At 39.3% G+C, this 26,803-nt stretch overlaps 1 protein-coding gene across 2 annotated transcripts in view; it reads left to right on the top strand.

The window, feature by feature from the left end:
- Positions 1-26,803, top strand: part of CLYBL (citrate lyase beta like) — a 170,418-nt gene that overhangs the window by 120,383 nt on the left and 23,232 nt on the right. For both annotated transcript variants that reach the window (XM_032678824.1, XM_032678825.1), the window contains exons 3-5: positions 20,946-21,134; positions 24,654-24,755; positions 26,529-26,622. In XM_032678824.1, coding sequence (XP_032534715.1) covers positions 20,946-21,134; positions 24,654-24,755; positions 26,529-26,622 — 385 coding nt within the window. The remainder of the gene's footprint in view (positions 1-20,945; positions 21,135-24,653; positions 24,756-26,528; positions 26,623-26,803) is intronic.

The raw sequence follows: 26,803 nt of genomic DNA, 5'->3' as shown, positions 1-26,803 counted from the left end.
ATGCACATCTTTGCTCATACCAAGCATACCCTTATTCTGTGATTGCATACTGTGCCTGCAGTACATTAAACCATAAGAGAAAAGTTCTGGGCAGGTTTGTCTGGAAAAGCTTGCTGTGCTGGGAATCCTTTTTGTTATCTCAAGTCCAATTTTGATTTTTATAAATTCCGATACATTAGATGAAGTTCAGAAGAAGATCTGTAATTATGTATGGTCTTCGCTATATGAAATTCCTGACTCTCACAAAATCAATATCTTGTGATTCATGGCCATTAATCCTAGAGAGCTCAAGCTCTCATGGAGAAAGGCCTGAGGCCATGGAAAGCTTAGACCCTGTGTCAGGGCCTGGGCTGTTTGAGATACGCAAGACTGAGGCAGCTATGTAGGTGTGTACATGTGTGTGAGGCAGAATGGAGCTCAAAAAGTTACCCTTCTGCCCAGTACTTCTCAACATGCCCAGAAAAAAGTATGAAACAAAGAGCCTCCAAACATTGCTTGCACACTGAGAGACATGGAAGTCAAGCCACTTTATGGTCATCTCTGGAAACCAGTGCTTCAAAGAGGTTCCCTCCAGTCATCTCTTCTCCATCTACGGTCATTAACTTTTTTTTGCAAAGAACTGAGTTGTCCTTAGCCAAAGGAGCAACAGTTTCTCCAGGGAATCTCCTGTTGCATTTACAGTTGTTTCTGTGTCCTTCTTTAGATGCAGGCAAGTTTCTTGTACAGCTGATCTTGAATTTCTGTCATTGCCATTGACCATGTCATAGGTTTAGCTCAGAGCTTTCTCTTGACTGTCTACTCCTCCAGTGTCCTAAAGTATCCGCACGGATATGCATGGTGATGTCCAGAGCTCTCCTTGGTTGCCCCTGCATGGCCACTGCCTTGACAACACCAGTGCATTCAGTGCCATGACCAAATCATGGTGTTTGGTTGGGGCCACCAGCTCAGCCCCAACACTGGTGATGAGCAGCACTGTGCTACTCTTTGGTGTGGTCTGGGGAGCAATTCAGTCAGTTCAGTTGTTTTGTAGTGGGCAAAAAAGCATCAAAGTTAAGCCAACTTCTTCATGAATCATCATGGCTCTGCACATAAGGGAGGGTAACCACATCCAGGGGACAACCAGGTGGCTTTGGAGGACTGGGAATGGGAAAGGAGTAAGAAGGAATCCATGATAAATCCATGGTTAGTTGAGGGAAGTCCAGTCATTTTTATGCACATCCACAGCCACTATCTGGGCCAAAGTTACCCTTCTAGAAACTATGGTCCCTTCTAGAAACTATGGCCTTCACCTGGTAGAGGGATCTTATGCTGTGTCAGCGCCTCACATCCTGTGGTTGAAATTGTTTTTAAATTTTGGATTAGGTGCTTTAATCATTAGGCACACTTCCACACTGAAAACAGCTTTAATTTTTATAACTTCTTCATGGTACTTAACCAAAATGCTAGTGATGCTTCTCTTTTACTATGTTCAAGAACTTATCACTTTTAGTGAAGTGTTCACATGCTGATATTATTTGTACATGCCTTGCATCTTGATTGTAGTTAAACAAAAAAATATGTATTTATCTCTTTTAATCTCTTTTTTACTTTGCTCCTTAGGAATTTATTTATTATTTATTATGATCTTTCTGATGACAAAGTGACCAGAATTGGAAATAAAGTCTGTCAGTGCTGTTGTTGCTGAGCTGTGCAGAGGTGGAGGTGACACAATACAGCTCTATTAGCTGGGGTTTTTATTAATGCACCGTCACATAGCACATCCCTTTCTCATTTGCCATCCCTCATTTGCCACACTGCCACTTCAGCTTTGTCTTTCTCACTGATGGTCTGTGGCTTTGAATTTTGTTTTTATCCTTATCTCTTTTTTATTTAATTCTCATCCTTTTGCACTGCTTTTATTTGGGTTTTTTTAATGTTAAGGTTGCTAGAAATTTTCTGTACAGTGATGTTCACCTTTTCTCCAGGACCATCGGCATAGATACCAATTAGGAAAAAATCCAACAGGAGTACCCTGGACACTTTTTTTAGCTCAATCTGATTATTTTACTGTTTATTTCAGCTTATGATCTGCTTAACAATCTTTTTCAGGAATGCATCTTTTTCCCCTTGAACATTAATTTTGAGTGCTCGTATCTCAGTGGTAAAATATGTAAATTGCACTGAAATTGTGAGAAAGTCTAGAACAGTAAAATGCTGCTGCGATTCATAATTGTTTGAATTGTCCTCCTCGCTTCACTACATTATTTTCCTTCTATTATATCACAATGGCATGAGCACATATATCAAAAAGCTGAAACAAGCTGGAATCATGACCATCTACTCCTCCCCCATGTCCTGTCAGTTTCTTCATCCCAGATTAGTGTCTGTTGGCTTGGTAAGCAAAGAGGGAGCAGATGGACCACAAAATGAGATTCTGTAACCTTCTTACCCAATAGATCTGCTTTCTGCATGTATTCAGACATATTTACTTACTGTAGTGACAATTATCAGTTTTATTTCTTTTAAGAAAACCAAACAACTTCAGCTCAGTACGAAAGAGCACACTAAATTGTCTTCTGGCACCGTTACCATCCATATAATTTCAAATCAATTAGGAGTTTTGTGGCTGGATTCCGATCTGCATGATACCTGAATATGCCCATTAAATTCATAGGCATGCCCATTAAATGCATAGGTATAAGGGGACAGACACAGTATGTACAGCCTGTGGACTCTTAGGTGACTTTTTATTGTTCATAATGCAGGTCAGAAGAGCACAGTTGTTTATTTCCTGGGATATTTTGTTTGAATATATTATTTGGATGGCCAGATGAAGCCATATTTGTTTGTGAATGGAGTTGGATACAAAAGTAATGAAATAATAACAATAACTACAAAGTTTCAAAACCATGTGATTCTATGAAAATGCATCAAGTGAAGAATTCCTTTTATTCAGAAACTTGCATGTTTCCTATCTCATTCAAGATGCACCCATTCAGAGCACTAGATGTATTTTAAATGAGGGGAAACAAATGTAGTTGACTAGTGTTTGGTTAAGATGAATGGAAGCATGTCCTTGCCCTCAACCATGCAGCATGTCGATACAACCATACGTTGAGTTCAGATCCACTGTTAGTGCAATATTCTTATAGCAGCAGAGGTCTCTAATTAGACCTTTCATATCAGCTAAATGTTGTGTGTCTCATCTGGAATAGGAGACACCAGCCTTGAAAACACTGAGGTGAGACTCAGCTTGCCTCAGCTCTTTAGGAAGAAGGTGCTTCAGCTAAGGGAGCTGGGTGCCTCCAAATAACATATAATCTCTATGTCTTAGGCAGCTGCTCTAGGAGAAGATAAATCTCCTTCCAGATATACTGACCTCTCACTATTGACTGTAAAAAAGCTCTAGTAAAATCCTTAGAGCAGACACCTAACTTTTAAGATGACTCAGGCTGGATGCAAGGAATCCAAGTATATTGTGACAACAGATTTGGCCAGATACATTGCGAAAGCTCCTGAAATAAAAATAAGTGCCTTCACTCTCATGCTGAGCAAATGGGACTTGTCCAACAAGTGTATGGCACACATATGGCCATGCACTGGAAGCACTGAGTATCTTCCTTAGGAGAAAAAAGGAACGTGTCAAACCTAGTGATTAGGACCTGGAGTTTTAGGAGTTTTAGGTAATGGGGGAAATAAAATGGAGAGGTAAAGCCTCTGTGTACAAGAATTGCCTGGCTGCCTTATATACACAAGTGCATTGCCAAGAGCTGCAGGTGTTCAATCAGACTGCTTTTATTTGAGGTGCCTAACATGGATTTTGAAACCATCATGTATGCAACCCGGCTTGAAAATTGACCTTAATTTCTTCTAATTGCATGTCTTATTCTTCATTATTTTTCTTGTTAGAGACAGAATTTTGAAAGGTGATTCACCAGTGCAGCTATTTTTGACTCATCGCTGACTTTGTCTTACTTTGTGTTATTTAATGGATTCCAGTGGCCATATGCTGCAGAGAATCCTGGAACAAAGTGAGTAAACTGGGAGGCATTGCTCAGAAGGATAAATTTCACAGTTGGAAACACACTTAATACTAAGCTTTCTAACCAGTTTTTCCAGAAATCACAAGCTTGATTGCCATGATATCCGAACATGGCATTAGCTACTCTAATGAGGAAAATAATTGATATGCTATGGAAATGAGGTCTAATTAGATCTTGTTAAGATAAATATCTCAGTTTAGCTGAAAACTCGAAGAGATACATTTTGCAGCGTTCCAGATTATAAATATGACCCTTGTTCTTTACCCCCCTCTGCGTCCGGTTACTACTTTGTAGAAATGGATGTGAAAAGCCTCCTTATCAGAATCACTGCAGTCTGTACCCACTTGACATGGAATAAGTGACAAAGATGCTGGATAGTTTAAGCCTTACATAGCTTAAAACACATTTATTTTTTACATCAGCTTTAGACAAAGGTCCTAATTTCAGAACCGTGCAACAAAATGTGTCCCGCCTATTAATTTTCTAATATGATTATAAATTTTCAGATCCACAGCAAATAATGTTCTTCAGAGTTCTTTACTGTTGTTTTCACTGACTTTAGAACAACATGCATGCCAAATTATATCAATACTGTCTTGATGGAGGACAAATATTGAATGCAAACTATAACAAAGTTCCTTTTAAATCTAAAAGGAAAAAAAATTTAAAAAAAAGTCACCAAAAGGTGACTAAACTTCAATAGTATTTAGACAAAGCAGATGACTTATATCTAGATGGATACCTTGCAAGGTACTGCCAAGCAATGGGTCAAACTCATCTTCCCTCTTCACTGGTGGAGTTGCCACAGGACTCAGAGCAGGATGAAACCTTATTGGCAGCTGCTTTGTTTTCTTCCATCTTCCAAAAACACAGGTCCAAAATATTTACTGTCCCAATGGGCTTGAGTTTCCAGCTTGCACATTGATACCCCTTCTGCACTGCAAAAGAGAGGGAAATCAGTGTTCTGCAATAATTTTAGTTTGATATTTTTTCATTTTCACAAAATAAGCTATTTAAAGTGAACCCTTTAAAAGTCTGTCTTCAGATATTACTTTTTCAGAGCCCCCGAGCTAATGACCTACAAGCCCTAAAACAGCTATATGCACCCTTTAACGTCACAGACCATTTAAAAGACATAACATGTTAAGGAGCCAATTTCTATTATTTGCTGTAATTCCTTTGCCATCAACCTGGCAGAGCTGGCAGCTTTAGCCAGTTGTTTCTGTTCCCCGTAGATGCAGTTTGCCTTCTGGGGAGCGGGTTGTGCTGGGGGGTGACTCTGTGGAGCGGTGGGGACAACTTCTTGGTGCACCAGTGCCACTGGGAGCCCAAGGGCATGAAGAAAGCACAGGGGACCAGCCTGGGCAGGGGGATTTGTCCATAAGGACCACTGCTCCAGGAGGTGGGTCCACCAAGTGGTCCCTGCAACAAGGAGAATTCGATGGCAGAAGGAACAAAGGCTTATTTTAGACAATGTCTCTGTGTCTTGAGAAATACATACCTCTCTCCACTGACATTTTTTCTTACAAAATGAGTGTGGGGGAAGCTAGCTTGCAGGGTAAACTACTGTATAATTTCCCTGGATGAAGGAGAATAATAAGTGAGTAAAACAAGATGACTCTTCCTATGACCTTTAAATATTAATAAATTAAGTATCCATTTGCATTACTCATTTTCTATTATTAATGTATTTCTCTTCTGTTTTTCTTGGTCTGTGTGGTCATTACCACTATTCTGCATCTTCTGTTTCAGAAAATACTTGCAAGCATTGAGATGATTCCCAAATATTCTGTCCATGTATACACATATATACTCCATGTATATATACACAGTCAGTGAATGAGATATCATGCAGACCAACAGCAGATGTATGCAGATTTCTTCATCAGAAGTCTATTGCAACAGTCTATTCACTGTTTAAGTCACATAGCATGAAGGCAGCAGTTGTTGGGGTTTTTTTAAATCTATTTACTCTTTTTGTGACAAACCTAATGATTGCAGAAATGAGAAATCAGCCTGCAAACAGTCCAAATTTAAATAAAATCAACCCCGCACTAGACTATAACAGTGGCAGATGGACAGAGGAAGAAAGTGTATATAGTCATGTTTTTTGCCATTATAGTATAGACCCTTTCAGATTGCAGCAAACAACTTGCCATCTGCAAATCTGAATCTTTCCTTTTCTGCTGAGGCACTGATTCAAGAATCATGATTTGTGAAGTTTGAGTTAAAGCATTAAGCAGTTTTTCTCTCATTTTAAAGGCATACTGATCTCCTGATTTTACTTCAAACACATGGGAAAGGCATCCTGAAAATTTCCCTCAAAGTTCTTCTCAAGGCAAAACCCAAAGCCACTGGCTCACACTTAGGTATGTGGTGAGGTAATGGGTTCCTACATGAATAGCTTTTTGTCAAATAGTCTCATATTGCTGTTGTTCTCCGGCTTTCGTTCAGTTTACTCATTGAGGAAGTGATTTGCTCTATGCCTATATGATATGTAGGTCACACTGGGCACCTTCCTTACTGCAGCACACGTACTCAATAGCAGCAATGAGCATTTGGTTTTAACATATTGACCCTCTGAAGAGAGAAGAATCTGATCACTACATAATTGTCACTGATTTTTTAGGGCTAAATCTTCATTTAAATGGCTGCTGATTTAGTGGCAGTCTCAATTTAATACAGATTTGCAAACAAAATCTGGGCACATTTTGACCTCTCCGTGTGTGAACCCACTGCTGTTTTCTTCAGTTTTATCTGACTAAGTTTGCAAGGGAATGTGACCATCACAGACCTCAGACAAACATATACAAGTTGCAGCCTGACAAGGTTTCTGATACTTTCACATTATGGGCAGGGAGTTACTTAATCTAAGGGTGAGGTTTACATAGGTTTTTTTTTACATAAGTTTAACTTTACAGTAACCAAAAAAATCTCTTCTAGGTATGAAAGCCTATTTTGAACTTATTTAAATAGAAGAGGATACAACTCAATTCTGGCAATTCCCTTTCAAGCGGTGCTGCAGTGTGCTTTGCACCATGGTATTTCTAATTTTCACCAAATCAGGGTTGCTCTCTGTGAGGCAAAAAAAAGAAAAGGTTAATTTTGTTAACCATGCATGCAAGAGCTGTGTACAAAATAAAATATCAAATACAGTAATTACAGTAATTTTTGTTAAAATATTTCTACACAATAAACCTGGGACTTTGAAAACTCTACCAGAAGCAAAAGAAAAACAAACTGTAATGAAAAAAATTGAACTCAGAAGCCACTAATAACACTAAAGGGATCCCAGAAGCCAAATTAATGTTTCTACGAAGAAATACTTTCCTATAGCAGGCAAATTCCTACTAAGACTCTTACCTGGGTCTTTACAGACAGGATTCAGATTTCATTTTGAAGCATGTTTTTCACAAACTGTTTAGTGTTCATATGTCATTACCACTGTTGGGCCAGATTGCACCTGGCATCGATATAAACAAAGCTTTGGCAAGAATTCTTTCCTTTGGGATGGAGACATCTGATTTTCAAGCTGAAAACATGTCAGTGTTGCAAGACACTCCAAATAGCCTGTTTTACCAGTGCAGTAAATTAACCCGCCTGGTGTAGTGTTAAATGCTTTACAAACATCGACTGAAGGCGAGGGAGGGAAACAGCAAAAAACAAACAAAAACATTTCAATAACTTGTTTGACTGGGAGCGGTGAAAAAAGTACAAGCAAATCTCAAAGGGATGAGGAGATTCCTTGGGAGATAGGGGGGATCCTTGGGAGATAAGGCAGCAGCAGAATAAAGTTTCAGGATTTTGTCTTGTATTCAACCCAGAAATTGTGCCATGGTGTAGGAAGACACAGAAAGAGCAGAACAAGTTATATAGGTGATAGAAAAGGCATATTCATTTGAAAAGCAGATCAAGATAGCAGCAAACAGTGACTCTAACTCATCGTTGCCTCGTCTAGAGGAGGAAGGCTTTTAGAAAGCTATCGCATGAAAGAGGTTTGCCTTTAATGCTGCAGAACGCTGGTGGACAAAGACTACGTAGGCAAAACAGAAGATAAAATATTAGGCTATCCCCCTTGCTTCCCCATTGTTCAGGATGAAAAAGCTGAGCTGAACTTCTGGGCATGCAGAATTGGCTGAGTGAAAGCTCTCGTTGCTAGATCATGCATTTGTGCTAAGCTTGAATGGTCTAGAGGACAATGGGGTTCAACATGCCTGTGGCTCTACAGTGATTCTGCAATATAGATGTGAAACAAGAATAGCTGGAAAATAGGTCCACATGCGTATGAAGCTGAACAACGACCTGTCCCGAGAAACACAGGCAGAAAGTATTCCTAAATATATATATTTATATAGCTGCTAGTCTGAAGCCATTTTGCTACTCTTGTCTTGCTATTTTAATTATCCTGATAGCCATCTATTTGCAAACATGCATGGAAGTGGGATAGAATAATTAATTAATATTCCTAATTATTCATAAAATGTGACAAAATTTATGTTAGGGTGGATATTAATTCTCAAGAGAATTACATTTCTATTAAGTGTAGATTTATATTAGTAAGATACAGCACGATTGATTCTCGCTTGGCCAGCAATAGAAGACTTAGCATCCATACTGGCAGAGATTATATCTGGTCAACAGGAAAGGAAAACTGTCCAAGAAACTGCCAACACAGAATCTGAAGCTGTGAAACCTGGTCAAGAAGAAATAAAGCCAAATAAGCAACAGATGAAAAATTGTCTTAAAGCAAAGATCAAATCACTCAGTTGGAAATGAGAATTGTATTGGAAAAGGTGATGCTAAGAGCATGGAGGGACACGGGAATTTAAAAAAATAATATTAATAAATAAAATGAAGTACTGGATACTAGTACTTTTTTTTTAAATGAACCTTAACATTTTTCAAAAATTAAAAAGAAGTAGACAGTTTTAATATGGTCAAAGACTTCTGACAAATAGCAGAGAGGACTTCTAAACCTTGCAAATAATTTGGAAGGGAAGGCCAGAGGTCTCAGTGCAGTAGAGCTATGGACATACTGGAGAGACCTTAGGAATGGGCTCCAAAGATGATGAAGGAACTGGAGTATCTCTCCTATGAGGAGAGGCTAAGAGAGCTGGGACTGTTCAGCCTGGAGAAGGGAAAGCTCAGGGGGAGCTCATCAATGTATATAAAGACTTGAAGGAAGGATGGAAGCCAGGCCCTTCTCAGTGGTGCCTCATGACAGGACCAGAGGCAATGTGCACAAGCTGACACTTGGGAGGTTCCCTCTGAACATCAGGAAACACTTTTTCAATGTGAGGGTGACCGAGCACTGACAGGATTCCCAGAGGTTGTGGTGTCTCCAGCCTTCGAGATATTCAAAACCTATCTGGACATGGTCTCAGGTGAGCAGCTCTGGGAATCCCTGCTTCAGCAGGAGAATTGGACAGATGACCCCCAGAGGTCCTTCCCAATCTCAGCCATTCTGGGATTCCTTGACTCTACCTGAAGCCCACTGAGGAAGGTGATAGATAGAATGAAGAACCAGAAAAGAAAGAGGCTTTGGTAAGATACAGGCTTTACAACAGTTTCCTGTACTGTTATACCTGGTACAGCACCCTCAGACACTGGAGTGGTCTAGTGGGCTCAAGAAGGACAATAGCCTCTTTCCTGCGCCCGTGCTGCAAAAATCTTCTGCCTCCAAAGAGACTTCCTAAGAAGTTTACTGATGATTGCATGTCAAATCAAAGAGTAGGGAAAGAAATGGGTAGAGAACTTGTCAACAGATAAAGCCAAAGAGCATTGATATCACTGTGTGTTTTGTCCTCAGAAAATAAGTGAAATTCTCTAGATGCAGATCAACCAGTAGGACCACTTTAGACTGTATAGGCTACAGCCCCATCCTGAGTGAAAGCAAAGGCACCTTAACTAGCGAAGGACCCAAACAACCTTCTGTATCCAGCAGCATAACCACACACCAGTGCAAGCACTGCGAACACACTGCGGGGGACAGTGCCTTGGTGCCCAGCTGGAATGAGCCAGGGAGCTTCCGGAGGTTACAGTGGCAGCTGCCAAACAGACATGATGCTTGGTGGCAGTCTGGCAGCAGAGGGAGCAGCCACAGCCAAGAAAAGGGAAGGAAGTATCACCTGAGTCCCACCAGGGTTAACCTGCACCTGATGCAGGTGATGGGAGTGGGGATTCTGGCTGCAGAAGATGTCTCTGAACACTCTGCGGGAAAAACTACCTTCTGTTCTCAATACCAAACATATTATTACTGGGGCAATGAAAAAGTGTAAACAGATTTAGCAAGTAAAGCAGAACAGTTTCCTATAAAAAGCATTTATTAGATAAGTAGAACATATTTACTTGACTCTCTTTTGTCAGTCCTTCATTCAGATCAAGAAGGAGAATCATATCAAGTCAGAGGGACAAAAAAAATTTCTAAATACATACTTAGTCCAGACAGTTACCCAACAATAAAGCAAATTGGGCAAAAATGCGAGAGGAAAAAAAAAGTGAGAAAAAAAAAGGCAGTTTAATGGGTGTCAGACTTGTGAATACTGAATTCCATTTTATCACTCTTGGCTTAAAATTAATATAAGATAAACAAAGCACCAGTACTGTATGAATGCAGTTATGTTGCTGTAAAATCCTTATTGTCCAGGAATTTCATTCACACAGGAAAATAAATTATACTGCTAGTAGCATTTTAGCAAACAGTTGCATGCCAGAGCTTTGCATCAACTTAATGTTAGTGGTCTCAAATAAATCTGAAGTAGTTCAATCAGTACAGAAGCAAAGTCCAGGCTGACCCCAGCATCTACTGTATGTGTTCAGAAATGGTCCAAAGCTGAGCCCATCTTTTTATTAGTCTTTTACTGACTCTGCATTTGGCAGAGTCATTGTCCAGGAAGTGAGAGAAAATACCTGTTAAGCCATATGTAAAGAATTTTAGCTCAAAATCTGACAGTCTACTTGAAGTGAATGAAATCCATGTTGGATTTGGACTGATATAAGAGTAGGTAACAAAGGCACAAGTGAAGGAGCCCCACATATTCAGAGTAACGTTGTGAAGGGAACAATGTAAGTGAAGGCAAAAGTTTTGTTAGTCAAGTGATCAACAACTTAACAAAGTGCTCTGCTTCCAGATGCCCAGGTCGGTTATTATGCCTAGGTATGTATATGGATTATGGATAAATACATATGGATGTAAGAATGGGAGCTTGTAGTGTTGGTTGTTAAGGGATGCAAGCATTTTTTTGGATCCTACATACTACTCTCCTCACTGGCACAAAACAAGTGAAATGATGGGTGCTTAGCTGGCTGGCTCTGGTGGAAACAAAAACATCTCAAGGAGTTCCTATTTCCATGCTGCCCTTCCTAGCTACTTATTGTCACCCTTTGCCCTTGCTTGCAGGAATGCAATTGTTTGTATGGCCAGCCTGTAAACAGGACTGCTTAAATGGTCTGGAATAAAAACAATTCTACTCTCCCACCCAGAAAAGCCTGAGTTTCTCTAATGGGGTTGCTTCAGTGATCCAGTTTGCATCTTGGCTCAAGAAACAGTTGCATTGGAAATGCTTGCCTGGGGAAGAAGTGGGGCATGGAGTGGGAATAAGCAGAAGAGGGTAGGAACTGCTTAGATCTTCCAGAAATAATCACGTTGCTTTATTTTATCCTTTTATTGGGGAATATGCACCAACCTTACTTTAAACTTCATAGATATTCCAGAAGCCACAATAAGGAGCACCTTCTCAGTCAGCCTAGCATTTAAAAATAATTGATTTCATCAGGAAAATAAAGTTGAAGAAAAGCTTAGGGAAAGAAATGTCACAAGTTCCAGTAACTTGTTCCACTGCTGTCAGGCATATCTAAATGAGGAACTTAAAGAGGTTTTGAAGAAAACCAGTAATCAATTAAGGGTTTCCCTCCACATGTCTATAAGGGTATGTATTTTATTGTACCAGTACAATACATCTATCAGTGGTGTACAAATACCATCCTACAACTGTAGGATTAACATGGGTGAGATTTGACCCAGAAAATAACCACGTTCTCAGGTCCCATTTTCAAATTGGAGAAAAAAATCTCAGTTCCTTTGACACCAATCACAGGTCTAGGCAGGGAAAAATTCACATTGTCAGGTTTGGTTTAGACCACAGAAAACAAGTGAAGTCATTTCTAAAAGGTTCTTACTGCTTGCCATGAATACATGAGTCAAGGAGGGTTTTTTTAATATTTTATTTTATATCAGGGATCAGTCTCTGCCTCAGCTAGTCACTGCTGATGCAAGGACATGTGGGACATGGCATTCTAGTGCTGTTTCCTCTCTCCCACTTCTGGGATGTGGGGGTGGAAAGAAGGGAGTGCAGTTGCTTTTGTACTAGTGCCCATGCTTCCAGGACTCTGCCAAGAGTGAACAGCTAGCTGTAACAGGCTTCATATCATCATTAGGAGCATCTGAGAATATGTTGCCTGCAGGAGGTGCTAAAACCTGCATTTGGGGTGGAGTGGGATGCATGGGTCCTTGACTCATCCCAGTCACCCATCCAAGTGAGCTCTCTATCAGAAGGAAGCCCTTCTGGTAGAGAAAGAAGAAGGATTTCTGGCAAAATACAGCGTAATGAGGTGGGGTTTTGTTGACATAAGCACTGGCTGTGAAACACATGTATAAAACCAGTTTGCTTTGCAGGAAGGCAAGAGTTGTGTCAATTTAGCAAGAAGCTTGTTAGATCAAAGTTTCCCATGGAATTACTGCAATTACAGGCTACTTCTACAATGTTAAATGCATCTGATCCAAGGAGAGATCCCTGCTACCCTCACTAGTGCAACAGAGGGGCTTGAGCCCATGGCATAGGGGCAAATCTCTAGAGCAGACTGAGTGCAGTGATGGATAAGTAACATACGAGTGCCCTGTGTCTCCACGTGGGGATTTGATGGACCTGTAGTATGATCATTTTTCTAGGTGTTTTTTCTTAATTTCCATCAGATGAGCAGGGTGGCATATCAGTGGGGGGGTTGTTAAACTTCATCCAAGGATATGTGTTGCATACCCTGGGGCATGGCAAGATGGCTCATGGGAGTGCTTGAGGGGACACAGGCCTTGCTGGAGCTGCGTCACAGGACTGAGCAGGATGGAGGCAGCTGAACTTGGTGCAGTCCTCCCCAAACCACTCTTTGGGCATGATGCCTGGAGAGATCCATCTCTGAAACCACACCTGTGTTGTGATTTGGAGGAAACAGATGATTCAGTCCTCCAAAGGAGAGTCTGAATGTACATGAGCAGTTGTGCCTTGTGGGCAGCTGGGGTCCAAGACCTTTAGGTGAAGCTGGGAGCTATGTTATCCAATGGTACAGATTTTCTCAGGTCTATAAATGGAAATTGATACTAATGGCATGATCTTACAAGGGCATACAGGACCACATAAAGTAATCTCTCCTTTAAAAAGTGCCTGTGAGATAAGGTGGTTTCAGAAGTCCTCTTCTAGATGGCTCAAGAACTCACCTGGTGCGAGGACTTCCTGGGAGTGCCTTACTCAGCATAAGATACCTGAGTGACCAGTTAGGGCCATGAATCCCCTACTAAACCCATTGCATGGAAACACATGGATGTACAAGGTGACACCACTTAATGAAATATAAGTTGAAAATGAAGAGTTGAGAGGTTTTTTTGTACAATTACAATTTTACTATTAACATGACCTGTAAACACTTGGACTTAGGGCATTCAATGGGGTTTTGATCACATTACAGAATATTAACTTGCTAATTTACCAACGCAGATAAGGCACTTTGTGAAAACTGAGACAAGAGCTGTTAATCAGTATTTGCACAACCAGAACACATGCTCAGTTGTTCCAAGCTTTCTCATTGAAAGACCTAGTTTTATTGAGACTGTAGGTAGACTGGGAAGAGTTTCTTCCAGGAAAGAGAAAGGATGAAAAATGCCATGGCACAGCTGACCTGGCTTTCCTTAATGCTTTCTTCATTCTTAGGGGCTTCTAAGCCGCTTGGAGCAGACCCTAGTTCCTTCAGTATAAGCAGACATAAGCCTCTGGTCAGTTGTTTTTTTTCTGAAAACTGCTGTTTACTTCTCTTGGCTAAGTATTTTTTTCAATTTATTTATTAAATAATTGAGGCAGTAATTAAACAGTGTCTCTGACAGTACCCATTTGCTGATCTTCAAAACGTTTGATCCATATCTCACTTGAATCATCACACTTGAAACCAGCTGTTGAACAGGGATTGATAGTTTGCTAAAGCAGATGTACTTTTGACAGACATTAATGTATTTCACTATCAGCATTAACAAAAAGATGCATTTAAAAAATTAAAAATGGATGGTTAAATGTACACATTTTCCATAATTATCCATTACATCCTGCCAAGTAAATATATCTTAGACTGGTTTCAATTTTTTTAAATTTTTAAATAAAAAATAATCATAACATACAGTTCAGTTCATGTGCCAGATAAAAGAAAAGTATAGCCTTTTTTTTTTCTTTATTGATACATCAGATTGTGTATTTTGTGGCCTTATTTCATCATGCAGCAGCTCATTTGGACTGTTCAGGAAGACTAATTAACACTAATGCGTCTAAAGAATTTTCATTTATGATGCTAATCTGTCACAAAACCAAAAGTACCCTCAGAAAGCCAGGGAAAAAAGTAACCAGACTACATCTTGCAACCAGCCTAAATTACTGTTATCTGGATTTGTCATAATTGAAAGGTTGTTTATATCTCTTTTGTAAGTGTTTATAAAAGTTGGCAGACAGAAGGATAGCTGCCTACTAACATGAACAAAATTTTCATTTATTGAAGCTGTTGTATACAGTGCTGTCATTAAAAACCTCTTGAAATATTTCTGTACACATAGTTGCAAGGTATAATCCTGTCTGTGTTTATGAACACACACGCACACATACCACACTGTATTATTTTTGCTACTGACATACTTATACTCAGTCCTCATATTATGTGAATATTTCTATGTGCCAGTTCATTTTAGCATCCTACTGGCCTCTGTTTAAATTTCTATGAGATATGTGCAAGTCAGAAAAATATCTTGATGACAACTTGTGAAAATGTCTTGCTGTTGTACTAATATACACATCCTTGGATACTTAGGCTCAGAAGAAATGTATTGCTTACATAGCTAAGCACCCCTAAAGGTTTATCGGGATTCATGAGCCTTGGGTTCTGGACTGCTGTCTGGGTGGACCTTGAGCTCTTGTTCTCTAGTTCTCCACATTCACAGCAGCTCAGGAGAGCCACCTGGTCAGCATAGAGAAATTATCCAACTCTGATGATGTTGGATAGGCCCCCACCTAATATCTCCAGGATCCACATTGGCCATGCTGGTAGAGGAGGGGAGAGGCTAAAGTTACATGGCAGCAAGCTGCTCCCAGCTGTTCCTAGACAGCTTAAGAGATCTTGTTTTTTAAAACCACAGGATATATATTGTTGATAGGTGCATTGATGTGTTCCTAAACCTTAAATGAAACTTCTAAGAAAATGGGCAAAGAAATTAGGTTTCCTCAGCAGAGCATAATTAAATTGCTGCTTAGTTCACAATGCTGATTATCGACGTTTGTGTCATTTTAGTGTTGCTAGACCATATACTGCATGTAAAGACAATTAGCAGAGCAGACAGAAAAGCAGCAGATGCTAGAGATGCACAGAGTTAGATACGTCATTATGTCATGAAGAATCTTTTTCAGACAAGTGAAAAGGTTGGTATAAAAAAAAAGAAAAGGCTTGAATAGACCAAATAATTATTAAAGAAATAATATAAAGATTTCAGGAAAGAGTAGCAAAAAAATCAGTGTCTTGCATTACCCTAAAGCATGTGTTTGCCTAACACATGAAAAGCAGAGGAGAAACACTGACATACATGATGGAGACCCTACTCCCCCTCTTCTTCCCCACTCCTGCCCCTTCTTTCATTTAGGATTATGTGGTTTGGTTATGGTGGGTTTGGTGTGTTCCATGTTGAACCAAAAGAAAATGTGTTTTAAAATTTCCTAAGTCTTTAAAAACTCATTAACTGATTACTTGCACAAGGATAACAATAAGAAAATATTTAATAACCACTTCCTGGAGACTTTGTGATGTATGCATATTTTACAACAGTTTTTCAGTCTAACAAGGCTAACTAGAAATAAGTATTTGCCATTTCAAAGATTTTTTTCTCACAAGTACCTGATGCATGTAAGGTAGAAGGCAAATCTCATGAGACAAGCACCTCCTGCTTTCAGAAATGCTCTGCCCCACAGTTAAGAGTTCTCTTTGTTTCCTTAAAAACAAATATAATTTGTCTTTTCTCTTGACAATCTCATTTGTGAATTTGAAACTAAACGAAATATCATTCTGTATGGCATCACTTCATTGATGGAAAATTAAGCATGCAAAAAATGTCAGGCTTTCCTCCTGCAGAAACTCAATTCTGCACAAAAGCCACTATGGGTATATAACATATATGTGCACTTCTGCAAAATCTTATTTGAAAGGCACATTTGTAGGGCAGGCACTAATATAAGTGACAAAAGATTCAGCAATGTCAAGTCCTGTAAACAAACCGCTCCAAGGAATTAACATTAACACATAATTGTATGTTTTTATCATGTCAGACCTGCCACAAAAAAAGAACTTCAGTTGTGATTATAGTAATTAATTTTTTCTCTCCCATTTGAAATATGCCAACTTATTATGGCAATGGGGATGATAGATCCTGGCCTGCCATTTTAGTGCATCATATATTTATATTTCCATATCAGGAATTATTACCAAAAGATTTTAACAGGATGAGATCTATACATAAACATATCTTTAAGTATGACCACTATCTTTATATTATATATATCTTTATATATATGAAGGTCTTTAGAAAAAAAGGAGGTACAACTAGGCAAGAATGTTAAAGCAAAATGGAGATTTTGTCCTCAAAATCAGGTAGGTCTAGAAATCACAGTGCTGGAAAACTGATTTGTAGGGTATCATACCAGTTTGAAAAGAAAGAAGAAAATGTAATCTTTCCATCTGCTGTTAATCTGACCATCTTTGCTTCATTTTTGCTGTATTAACAGCGTGTCCAGGGTGAGTGGGTGGCTGAGCTTCCAGCTCATTGGCATTCCTTCTGTTTTGAAGCAGAAATTTCTATTTCTTGACATATAACTTAAAGGAAAAAACAGGGGAAATAAAGAAAAGAAGGAAAAATGAAAAAGTACTGATTCAGCTGATAGGAAACTGTTTCTAATACTGTTAACCAAAAGGACCTATTTAGGTGCGCTTATACTGTGTAGTTTTATAAATAAGCCCAAGGGGCTCCTTCTTTAGCACCACCCCCTTCCTCAAGTCTTGCGCTCTGCCTGCCTGATCCCATCCAACAGTAGAGCTGATAACGCACTAATCCCCGCAAGTTTGGGACTAATGAACTAACTGCTGGGCTGCCGCCACGGAGCTTGGTCCCAAACTATACTGTACTTCACACTCGATTTATTCTCCAGATGGCGAGACTGCGCAGCCCCGCCGCGAGGGACCACCTCTTCCACTGGAGTGTAAAAGTGGACGGATGTTGTTTTCTTTGCAGATTTGATAATTCAGAGCTAGAAACTCTCGAGGACGGTTAGTTATTAGGTTTAATGGGTGCCAGTCGAGCCAGCAATACGCGTATTCCCAATTTTTATTTCAGTGTTTGTGTGTTTGGGTAGCAGTGGATTTGTCGGCAGTGCTGCGTCACCAAAACCTTTATCTTCTCCAGTTGGCGTAGCTGCACGTGGTAATGAACATCTTCCTGTGTTCTCCTCAGAGTCAAACAGAAGGGATACTAAAGTAGCCACCCTGAACAACTTTTTTTTTCCCAATGGGCTTTCCAACACAGGTTGCAAATTTAATATCTTTAGTAGTACCACAGTTTACCATGAAGCTCTCTGTTGTCTTTCTCCCTAGTTCAGTTAAGAACCCAACTCAGGCAGGACCCAATGAGGATACCACCATCCCAAGCTATCTGGGCATGGAATAGTTTACTTAACAATCAAGTTTATTTCTTTCTCAACTATTCTTTCTTGACCAAGTATTATCTGATGTTGTAGTTCTTGTGCAAAGAACAGGGCAAATAACTTCTTTCACCATTCCATAAAAATTCTCATTTGCTCATTCTTGGCAATATCTGAAAAATGTGTTTATTTCTGCATCTACTTCTGTAAATATGTTATTATGTCAAGGACTACTTTTTTCTCTGTTTTATGTTAAAGTAGTTTACCTAGCTTAGAATTCTCACTTTTTCATGAATCCTACCATAAGAGTAGCATCTACATTTCCCTGTGTAATGAGGCAGAAAGGGCTCTCCCTTTCCTCCATGGTTTTAGATTAAGTCAGAGGTTTTAGCATATTTTTTTTATTTACCCATGAAATGTTTTATTGGAAACCTGCGTGGAGAGCTGATACGCCCCACGAACATCAATGGGATTTTCTCCATTGTAGGAAGGGTCGGCACTGAGTCAGCCCCATCATGAGCTCTGGCTTTGGCAGCCAGGTGCCCTCAGTTTGTTCCACAATTAAAAACATGAATTGAATCTTGATGTGGAAACTGCAGTGAGTAGTACTACATCAGGGAAGGGAAATGTTTCCATTCCTGGAGTATCTAGGCAGACAGATCTAAAATGTAGCAGTTCTAAGAAAATGCATCAATTCTCAACCCAACAGATGGCATGGGTGTGTTAACTAACATAGCAACATATTTTCTATTAAAATATGGGGAAAAAACAACAACCCCCTCCCCATGTTTGTTGGTTGGTATAAATTCAGTGAAGTTGTTGGTTATTTTTGGGATATGTACCAGAGGGATGCACATTTAGTTTATGTAAATTGATAACAGCAACAGCCTGTTAATAAGTGTTTTGTATGGAAATATACCTAGAAAGACATGATCTGTCTTTTTTGGGAAGGGAGTTTGCAGACTGAGGAGAAAAAGAGATATGAGACAATCTATTACTTGTTATTATATTCTGGGGAAAAAAAAAATCACAACAAATTAGTTTGTAAGTTTGCTAGAGATGTGCCTTCATTTGGAATTGGATGCTGCCTTAGTGGATACTTTGGAGAGATCTCTCTTTTGCAAATTGGATCGGTGTGTGCTGAAACAGTGATAATCTGACTTTAATTAAAAGCATAAATTGGTTTGGAGTGTGTTTTTAAGCATCATATCCAGAAGCTTTCAGCCCAGCCCTAGAAACCCATTATCTCTGGTTAGAGAAGGAAAACATAGGGGACTTGTATTACCCAGTATTAGCATCATATGGTTCGGTTTACCTAATTTGGAAGAGCCATTTTAGACAGCTATGCACCAGAGCTGTCTTCCAGCTGGACATGTTTGTACTAAACTGCATACATCTTTATGTGGCTTCCCTAATGGCCCCAGACAAAGTCCATTCACAGCAGTTCAAATGTTTTGGGTTTCATTTTCCAAAGATTACCTCTGAACGTGCCCCCTGATCGCAACACAGGGATACATTCATGGGCTCCTTGTGCCTGTCTGTCCGATTAATGGGCATATGCTCCCAACCTTGGGAGAAGCATAGCTAGTAGCCCCAAGCTGAAGGCTGTTCACTTCAGATTTCATTAGCTTTCTGCTTCATTATTCCTTCCTTTTAACCAGTTAGAGCCATCAACTGCTTTGCTGTAAACTTACCCTAATTATCAGGGGTCCCAGCCCTGTAAATCAGTACGCTGCAGTGCTGTCTTAAACTGGCCTGGGAGACCCTGTTCTCATCGGGCCTGACAACTGCAAGCTACTGTTCCCTCACACTGTTTAACTCAGACCACACTGGAAAACCACCTCTGCTCCTCTCACTGGCAGAGATTTGTATCCGTCTGGTTTAAATCTACTGTCATGTGCTCTCTTGCTGATTGGTATTAGCCTGGATATTAACTTTGATGATTTTTTTTATTATTATTTTTTCCCCTTGAATTTGCCTGCTTTCTTGAAAAGCATCTCTATTCAGCAACTGCATATTGTTAAAGTCATTACTAAACCTCCATGAGTCAGGAGCTTTAAAGTTTTATTAGCCCCATAAAAACTCTTCACAAATGAAATGACTTTTGATAAGTGTGCATTTCGACAATGTGAATTTGTTAGGGGCTGTTGGTGAGTGGAAGGAATTTGGGGTTGAAACTGCAGTTGGCAGGAAGCAGGGAGCCCAGCATCCTCCTTCCACCCCTACCCCTTTCTCAAGACCAAGAAATTTGCTTCATTTCAGAAAAGCATGCAAGTATTCTTCATGCAAATCAACTGTTTAACAGATTTGTAAATCTGCATTCACAAAAATAGCAAGCTACCAGGGGAAGCATGTGTTTTTGGAGATTTTATTTTTCGCCAGCAGAATATCTTTTTATGAGGTTTAAAAAAAACTCCAAGTTATTTCAGTGTTGTTTTCATATGCAAGTTGTAAACTCTACTACTGGCTTTAATACACTTTGAATACATGCAGAAAAGGAAAACCAAAGAAGTATATGTACATCTGTGCTTATGGATGTCCAGGCAATATAGAGATGAATTACAAAAATTAGTTATTTTATGCAGATTTAATAACATTCCATTTTTTGAGACAGTAGACACTTAGTGCAACACATTTTCTTAGTGTAAAGATTCATGTTTGTTAGACGTGTTTAGCAGTAGCAGACACAAAAGTCTTGTTTTGGTAGAAACCCTAAGCATTTAATTTACCAGTTATAAAGAAACAGTAAAGTGGAAGGTAAAATTGCAAGGTGCTGGTGACAACTGCTCCAAGAGTGACAGACATTTGAGAGACACCAACATACTGGCTGTCCAGCTTTCTCCCTATGTATTTCAACAAGTTTTCTTCTCAGTGACTTTTTCTGTCAATAGAAAATATGCTTTATTTTTCTTTTCTTTTGCCTCTAAATTCATATATATTGTAGAAAGAAGCAAGACTGGCCATTGTGAAAACCCTTGAAGAGTTTGACTTTGGCCATGCCGAAAAATGTGTCAGGATAAACTCTGTGTCCAGTGGCCTTGCAGAAGAAGATCTAGAGGTGCTTTTGCAGTCCAAGACCCTTCCTTCAAGCATGATGCTGCCAAAGGTTGAAAATGCTGAAGAAATAAGATGGGTGAGTACCAACAACACAGTAGCTTTTGACTGAAGCTCTTGGGCCAAGTTCACACAGGCACAGATATGAATGACTGTAAGTTAAGGGGAAGGCTGCAAATATACCATATAATGTCATTGCTTGGCTAAGATAGTTGGGAAATGCATCCACTTAAATGTGTGTGTGATGTGCTATATAAAAAACATATATGGACCATGTTGCATTTATAAAGAAAACCAGGTTTATTTCTCCCACGGTCAACCAAGAACCAATATTGCTGTCAGAGTATATGATCAAAAATAGAAGAGTAAGTGCCTGATGCTTCTCTAACTATTCTAAAAAGCAAAACTGGTGTCTGTCCATGAGCCTTAGTTACGTGCATTGGAAGCAGGAGATGGGAAACCATGTTAGCGACATATGAAAAAATGAGTTTGGGGGGAAGGTCACTCCTTGGGGCAACTAGAGGAACAAACAGGAAGCTTTTAACTAGTGTTTTTAATTAGCACAGATATTATTTCCTGAACAGTTCTCTATTTCTTCCTTTTTAATTGCTGACAGGTGTGTTTGTTTCACAACTGACTTTTCAGCCAATAAAAACCTGAAATGTAAATGGTTAGCATGTCAAATTACTTAAGAAAACTTTGAAATAGGCCTAATTATGCTATAATTGTTTTAATTGTCAAAAAAGAGGAACACTTTTTTAGATATACCATTATTGCTGCAACATGACAGTAAAGGAATAATGCTTAATTATTCACTTTATATTTTTGCAAATCATTAGACAAGCAACTAGCACGTGTGCAAGCTGTGATGAAAGGCAGACAGGCATATTAGGATCTATTTTAATCTCAGCATCTAACCTTGATCAAACCATGGAGATCAGGCATGAACGTACAGCTGAGCACAGCCCGATATGCTGGGGGTGTGACAAACCCCGTCCGTTCTGTGGCGCTGCCCCTTTGGCCTCTGCTGCTCGTGATGGAAGGCACACCATCCCCTTCCACCAACATTTAATTAAATTAACCAGAGTATACCTCTCAGGGTTTACAGCCATGTAAGTGTTAGACGTAACTTGTCAGTAATGAATATTAATGATACCAAAATGGCAGAGCCCTTGCTGCCACCAAGTAGGTTTTGCAGGGAGGTGGGATACCAGGGCTCTTTGTCCCCTCATCCTCTTCCACCTTCCCTCTCACTAACTTTTATTTCCATCATGGAAAACAAGCCAATCCCAGCAGCTTCTGCCTCATTGTCCTCCTTTCGCTTCCCTCTCCCTTTGCCCAACCTTTGCACACAAAGAACACACTCTGCTTAACACCACTACCTTCTTTTTCCAATCTACCCAAAATTCACTCCGGCATGATTTGTCAGCCTCCCAGAAGCTGTTTCTTTCCCTCCACCCGCTCCCCTCCCTTCATTTTTATTTATGTGCAGCAGAAAACCTGGAGGCTGATGCACAACTAAAAGATGGGCTTACTTGTTTTCTTTTGTGTGAGAATCTCTTGCTTTCCTTTTGTCCCTAGTGTGGGTACTTGTTTGACTGGCATGGCTTATTGGACTATAACAAGCGTAACTCTCCCTCCTTTGTAGCGGGACAATTCTCCCACAAATCCCGACCAGTGTGCATTCTTCCCAACACACTATTGGGTGTGCACTGGAATTGAAAGAATTGCTGAGGCCTTGCTACTTCATCCCCTCCCCAAGCTTTGTGGGGTTTTTTTTTTCCTCCGCCTTCTTTTTTTTTTTTCCCCTTTCTCCCTGAAATGAACACTTTACCAGGCCGGAAACATTTAATCGTCTCCTTTGGAAAAAAAAAAAAAAATTAATTGAAACTTCTCCACTCGTTACCTTTTGTATTGGTGCTTATTGCAAATCTTTTACAAGGGAGAAGAAGGGAGGCAATATTTAATTAAATGTGCTTTTTTTCTTTTTTTGCTTTACCTTCAAAACAAAAGATAGCAAAAATCCCAGGAGCATGATTTTTAAAATACTGTAAAATAAAACAAACCCTAACTTGCACCTAAAATATACACACAGTAGCACTTTACACTTTTTTTCTCTTAAAAAAATAAAAAACAGATAGGAATCATAAGAATATATGCTGATACCATTATATTACCTCATTTTTTGCATTTGCCTGGGTCAACTTTACTGTTTTCTGTCACTGTAGTACCTGCCGTACTGTACAGAGTGAATTGCACTGATTGGTTTTTTTATCTCCTTGCACATTTTTGAGTGGAATTCTCTTCTCCAAAGAAAAGTTACAGAGAGGGCCAGAGTGACGATGAAAGCAGAAATGGGAAGGGCAGAATTCTTCATGGAAGAAAGCTGTGATTTATTTTGGCCTAATTGTAAAGTTACTGCAAATCGCTGCAAAGCTTTTTTTTTTCCTCAAGATCTGGGTGATTAGATTTTTCCTTCTTTTGGGGAGGGGTGGTGGGGGGAAGCTAAAAGGGGAAATAACACCTCTAATCCAGCTTCTGGTAAATAGGCTGCCAGCTTTTAAAATGAGTTTCCTTTCTATTAGTCAGAATATTATGCTAAGCCTTAAGCATTAGTTTTTTATGTTGCCATAGCAGCCTTATTCCTGCAGGGTTGTGACCTGCGATGATTACAGTACAAAGCTTATAGGGTCTTGAAACCCCCTTTGAAGATGAAAAGTCTTTGATGGTTTATATTTATGCAAATCTCTTAGATATGATTTACCCAACTGAGACTGAATGGAGAGATGATTAAAATTCCCTTTCCTTTGATATCCATTAATAGTCGAATATTCCTTAAATTTAAAATATATGCATGTTATTTCTGTCTTTATTTACTTACATTTTTGCAGTACCTGCAATATGTTTATCTTGACACAAATTACGCGATCTGGACAGATATAATAGATTTACAATATAGGACTGAAGGTTCCCCCCCCCTTTTTTTTTTCCTTTTGAAAGGGGAAAAATCTGTGCAAGAGCTTTTGTATGTTTCCAGATGATAGATTTTGGAATTTGGGCTACCCCACTGGCAGCTCAGAGCTAGCTGTGAACTGGTCTCATGGAAAAAATTGGCAAGCTTTGGTCTTCAAAGAATTAAACTTCCTTTTTAAGGCCTTCCTAGGTAAGCTAAAAAATTATGAAGAAAAGCCTATTGAACAAAAGGGTAATGGTGCCGTAATGAATAATACGGATGCCACTTAGAAGGCTGGGGAGTGCTTCCAGTGCTGGCAGTGCTGGACCTGAAACAAAACTGGACCTCAGGTACAGCAGCACTTCATTGTTTTCCAGGGCCCGCGGATTTGCATTGCACTAAGCCAGGGTGAGAGGTGCTAAGCCTAGATTTTTTTTTTTTTTCTTGCAAACCAACCTCCAAATGTATGGGAATGCTGCAGTTTCAAATCACAGGCCTTGTTAAAAGCTGCTTTAATTTTTTTAATTATCAGATTTTGGGGTGGGGAGAGGTGCTTGTTATAGTCAGGTGAATATTTAATGTGTTATATATACAACTAGACTGTTCTTTTTTTCCTCTCTGTTAGCTCATTCTGTCTAGTTTTAGTTTTCAGACAAATTCTTACATCATCTAAAAGGCCGAACACTTGTAGAGCCAGTGAATTTTATCCCCTTTGTGGAAACTGCAATGGGCTTGCTCAATTTCAAGGTAAGCCAGTCTTGAAGTGTTCATATTTTGCCATCTCAGCAAACTAGGATAAGCAGAATACTCCTCAGTCTCTCTCTAATTTCACCAAGGAAGAGAAGTTAAAAAATACTAAACATATTGTTCAATCTCCAGAAACATTGGCACGTTGAACTCTGATGTTTGTATTGTAAAGGCCTTCATAAATTCAAAATATTCCAGTGAAAGAACAGTTCCAGACAGTCCATGCCAAATAACAAAACCTCTCTGCATTCCTGTTATTGTTTTGAACACACTTGGAGTGGAAACAGGCTTCTCCAAAGATTTGGAATACTCAGTGTTACAGTACACTTGGCTATTTAGTAGCTGTCAGACTCAACTTCTGTATAACATTTAATTAGATAAAAGAGTTAATCGTCCTTTCACTATTGCTAAACTTGCATCTTTATAATGGTTTCTACTGATAACATTACAACCAAATTCCGTGGTATAGTTTCTTTGTGCATATGATGGAGTGTTTAATGCTAAGATTAGAAGTATAATTAACTTTGAAAATATCTGAAAAACATGCTCATTTTTTAGAGTAAGTTATAAATTTCATTTTAATGTAAATCACTCCCCTACCTTTACTATTGAGTCCAGATTTTTCAGAAAGACAAGGCAGCATGGTAATGAAAGCGGAAGACCGTGTGCATGGACAAGAAACTCTGTGTTCCCCTCCCATGCTCTAAGGGAAAAGTTTCAGACCAGCTGAGGACACACAGATCAGAAGTACCTCCAGAAGTACCGGCAGGCCTCACAGGCAGCCTGCTCATTTGATACAGCCATTTATCTTACAGCACACGCTAACCTATCTAGGAGCATAATAAAGCAGTAACCAAACAGACACGCTCCTCTCCAGTGTACAAACAAAGAATTAAATCATATTTTAAACCATCTGAGGTTTTTCTTCACCTACAGTATTTCATAGTGGAGGTTTAATATTGCAGTTCCTGATGTTGGCAGGGGAGTTGCCTTTTAAAGCACTCTGTTAAAGAATAATTTTGTGTCCCACCAGCTGCCATAGAAGAACACCCATTAGTAGAACTGGTAATGACATCTGTCTCTCTCCAAGTACCTTAGCCTTAAAAAATCCTTATATTATCCAAACATCGATATAAAATAGCACTGTTACTCTCTTCTTAGAGGAATATTTTTCTTACTTTTATTTTAATGCTTTTCTGCAGCACTTGTTGCATTTTTAACTTCCTTAGCTAATTATTAGTTATATGTAGCAGAAGACTTTAAATTGGCAATCCTATAAGAAATCCTTATATCCTATAAGGAATCTACAATAATTCTAAACCATTCATATTATTTAGTTCATAAAAGAGATTCTCATCTTTAATGATGTTTGTCATGCAGATATATTGCATGTCAAACTAATCAAATTTAATACTTTTTGCTTGTTTTTAAGCAGTAATTGCCAAATGTTTTGTTTCATATTGTTACGTAGATATCTGAAGTAGTGATCACAGTAATACCCAGGGCATTATGTTAACCAGAAGGTGGGGAACCTGCTATGTTGTCCTGTATTTACACAGTCTAGGGACAGAGGTGCTCAGGGAAAGAAAAATACTTTTTCTCTTTTGCCGAGTCATTTTAAAACAGTGTGCATAGTCAAGCACCTACCACAGCTTTGCTTAATAGGACCAAATTTCACTGAAGTATTTCAGTAACACTGAGTTGCAGTAATATCCTCTGTAGTCTCTCCATCCTGCATTTCTGTAGAAATTAATACTCTGTTCTCATTTGAAGGCTGTCTGTGAAGAAGCACTGAAAAAAGGATCCCAGGTTGGCTTTCATTTGGACGCAGTTGTCTTTGGAGGAGAGGATTTCCGTGCCAGCATAGGTTGTTACTTGTCTCTTTACTATAAATGTTTATGTATGGCATTTGCATTGGAGAAGCCCATGGCATATCCAACAGCAACAATGACAACACTTGATTCTGCATTTTATGTTTTCACTTTTCTCATTAATTTTCTTCAGTGCAGAATGTGTCACTGGCAAATTAAAACATATAAAACATGGTC

Source organism: Chiroxiphia lanceolata, chromosome 2 (assembly GCF_009829145.1).
Source record: "Chiroxiphia lanceolata isolate bChiLan1 chromosome 2, bChiLan1.pri, whole genome shotgun sequence".
Classification (NCBI taxonomy): Eukaryota; Metazoa; Chordata; class Aves; order Passeriformes; family Pipridae; genus Chiroxiphia; species Chiroxiphia lanceolata.
This window is presented reverse-complemented; position numbering and strand designations above follow the sequence as displayed.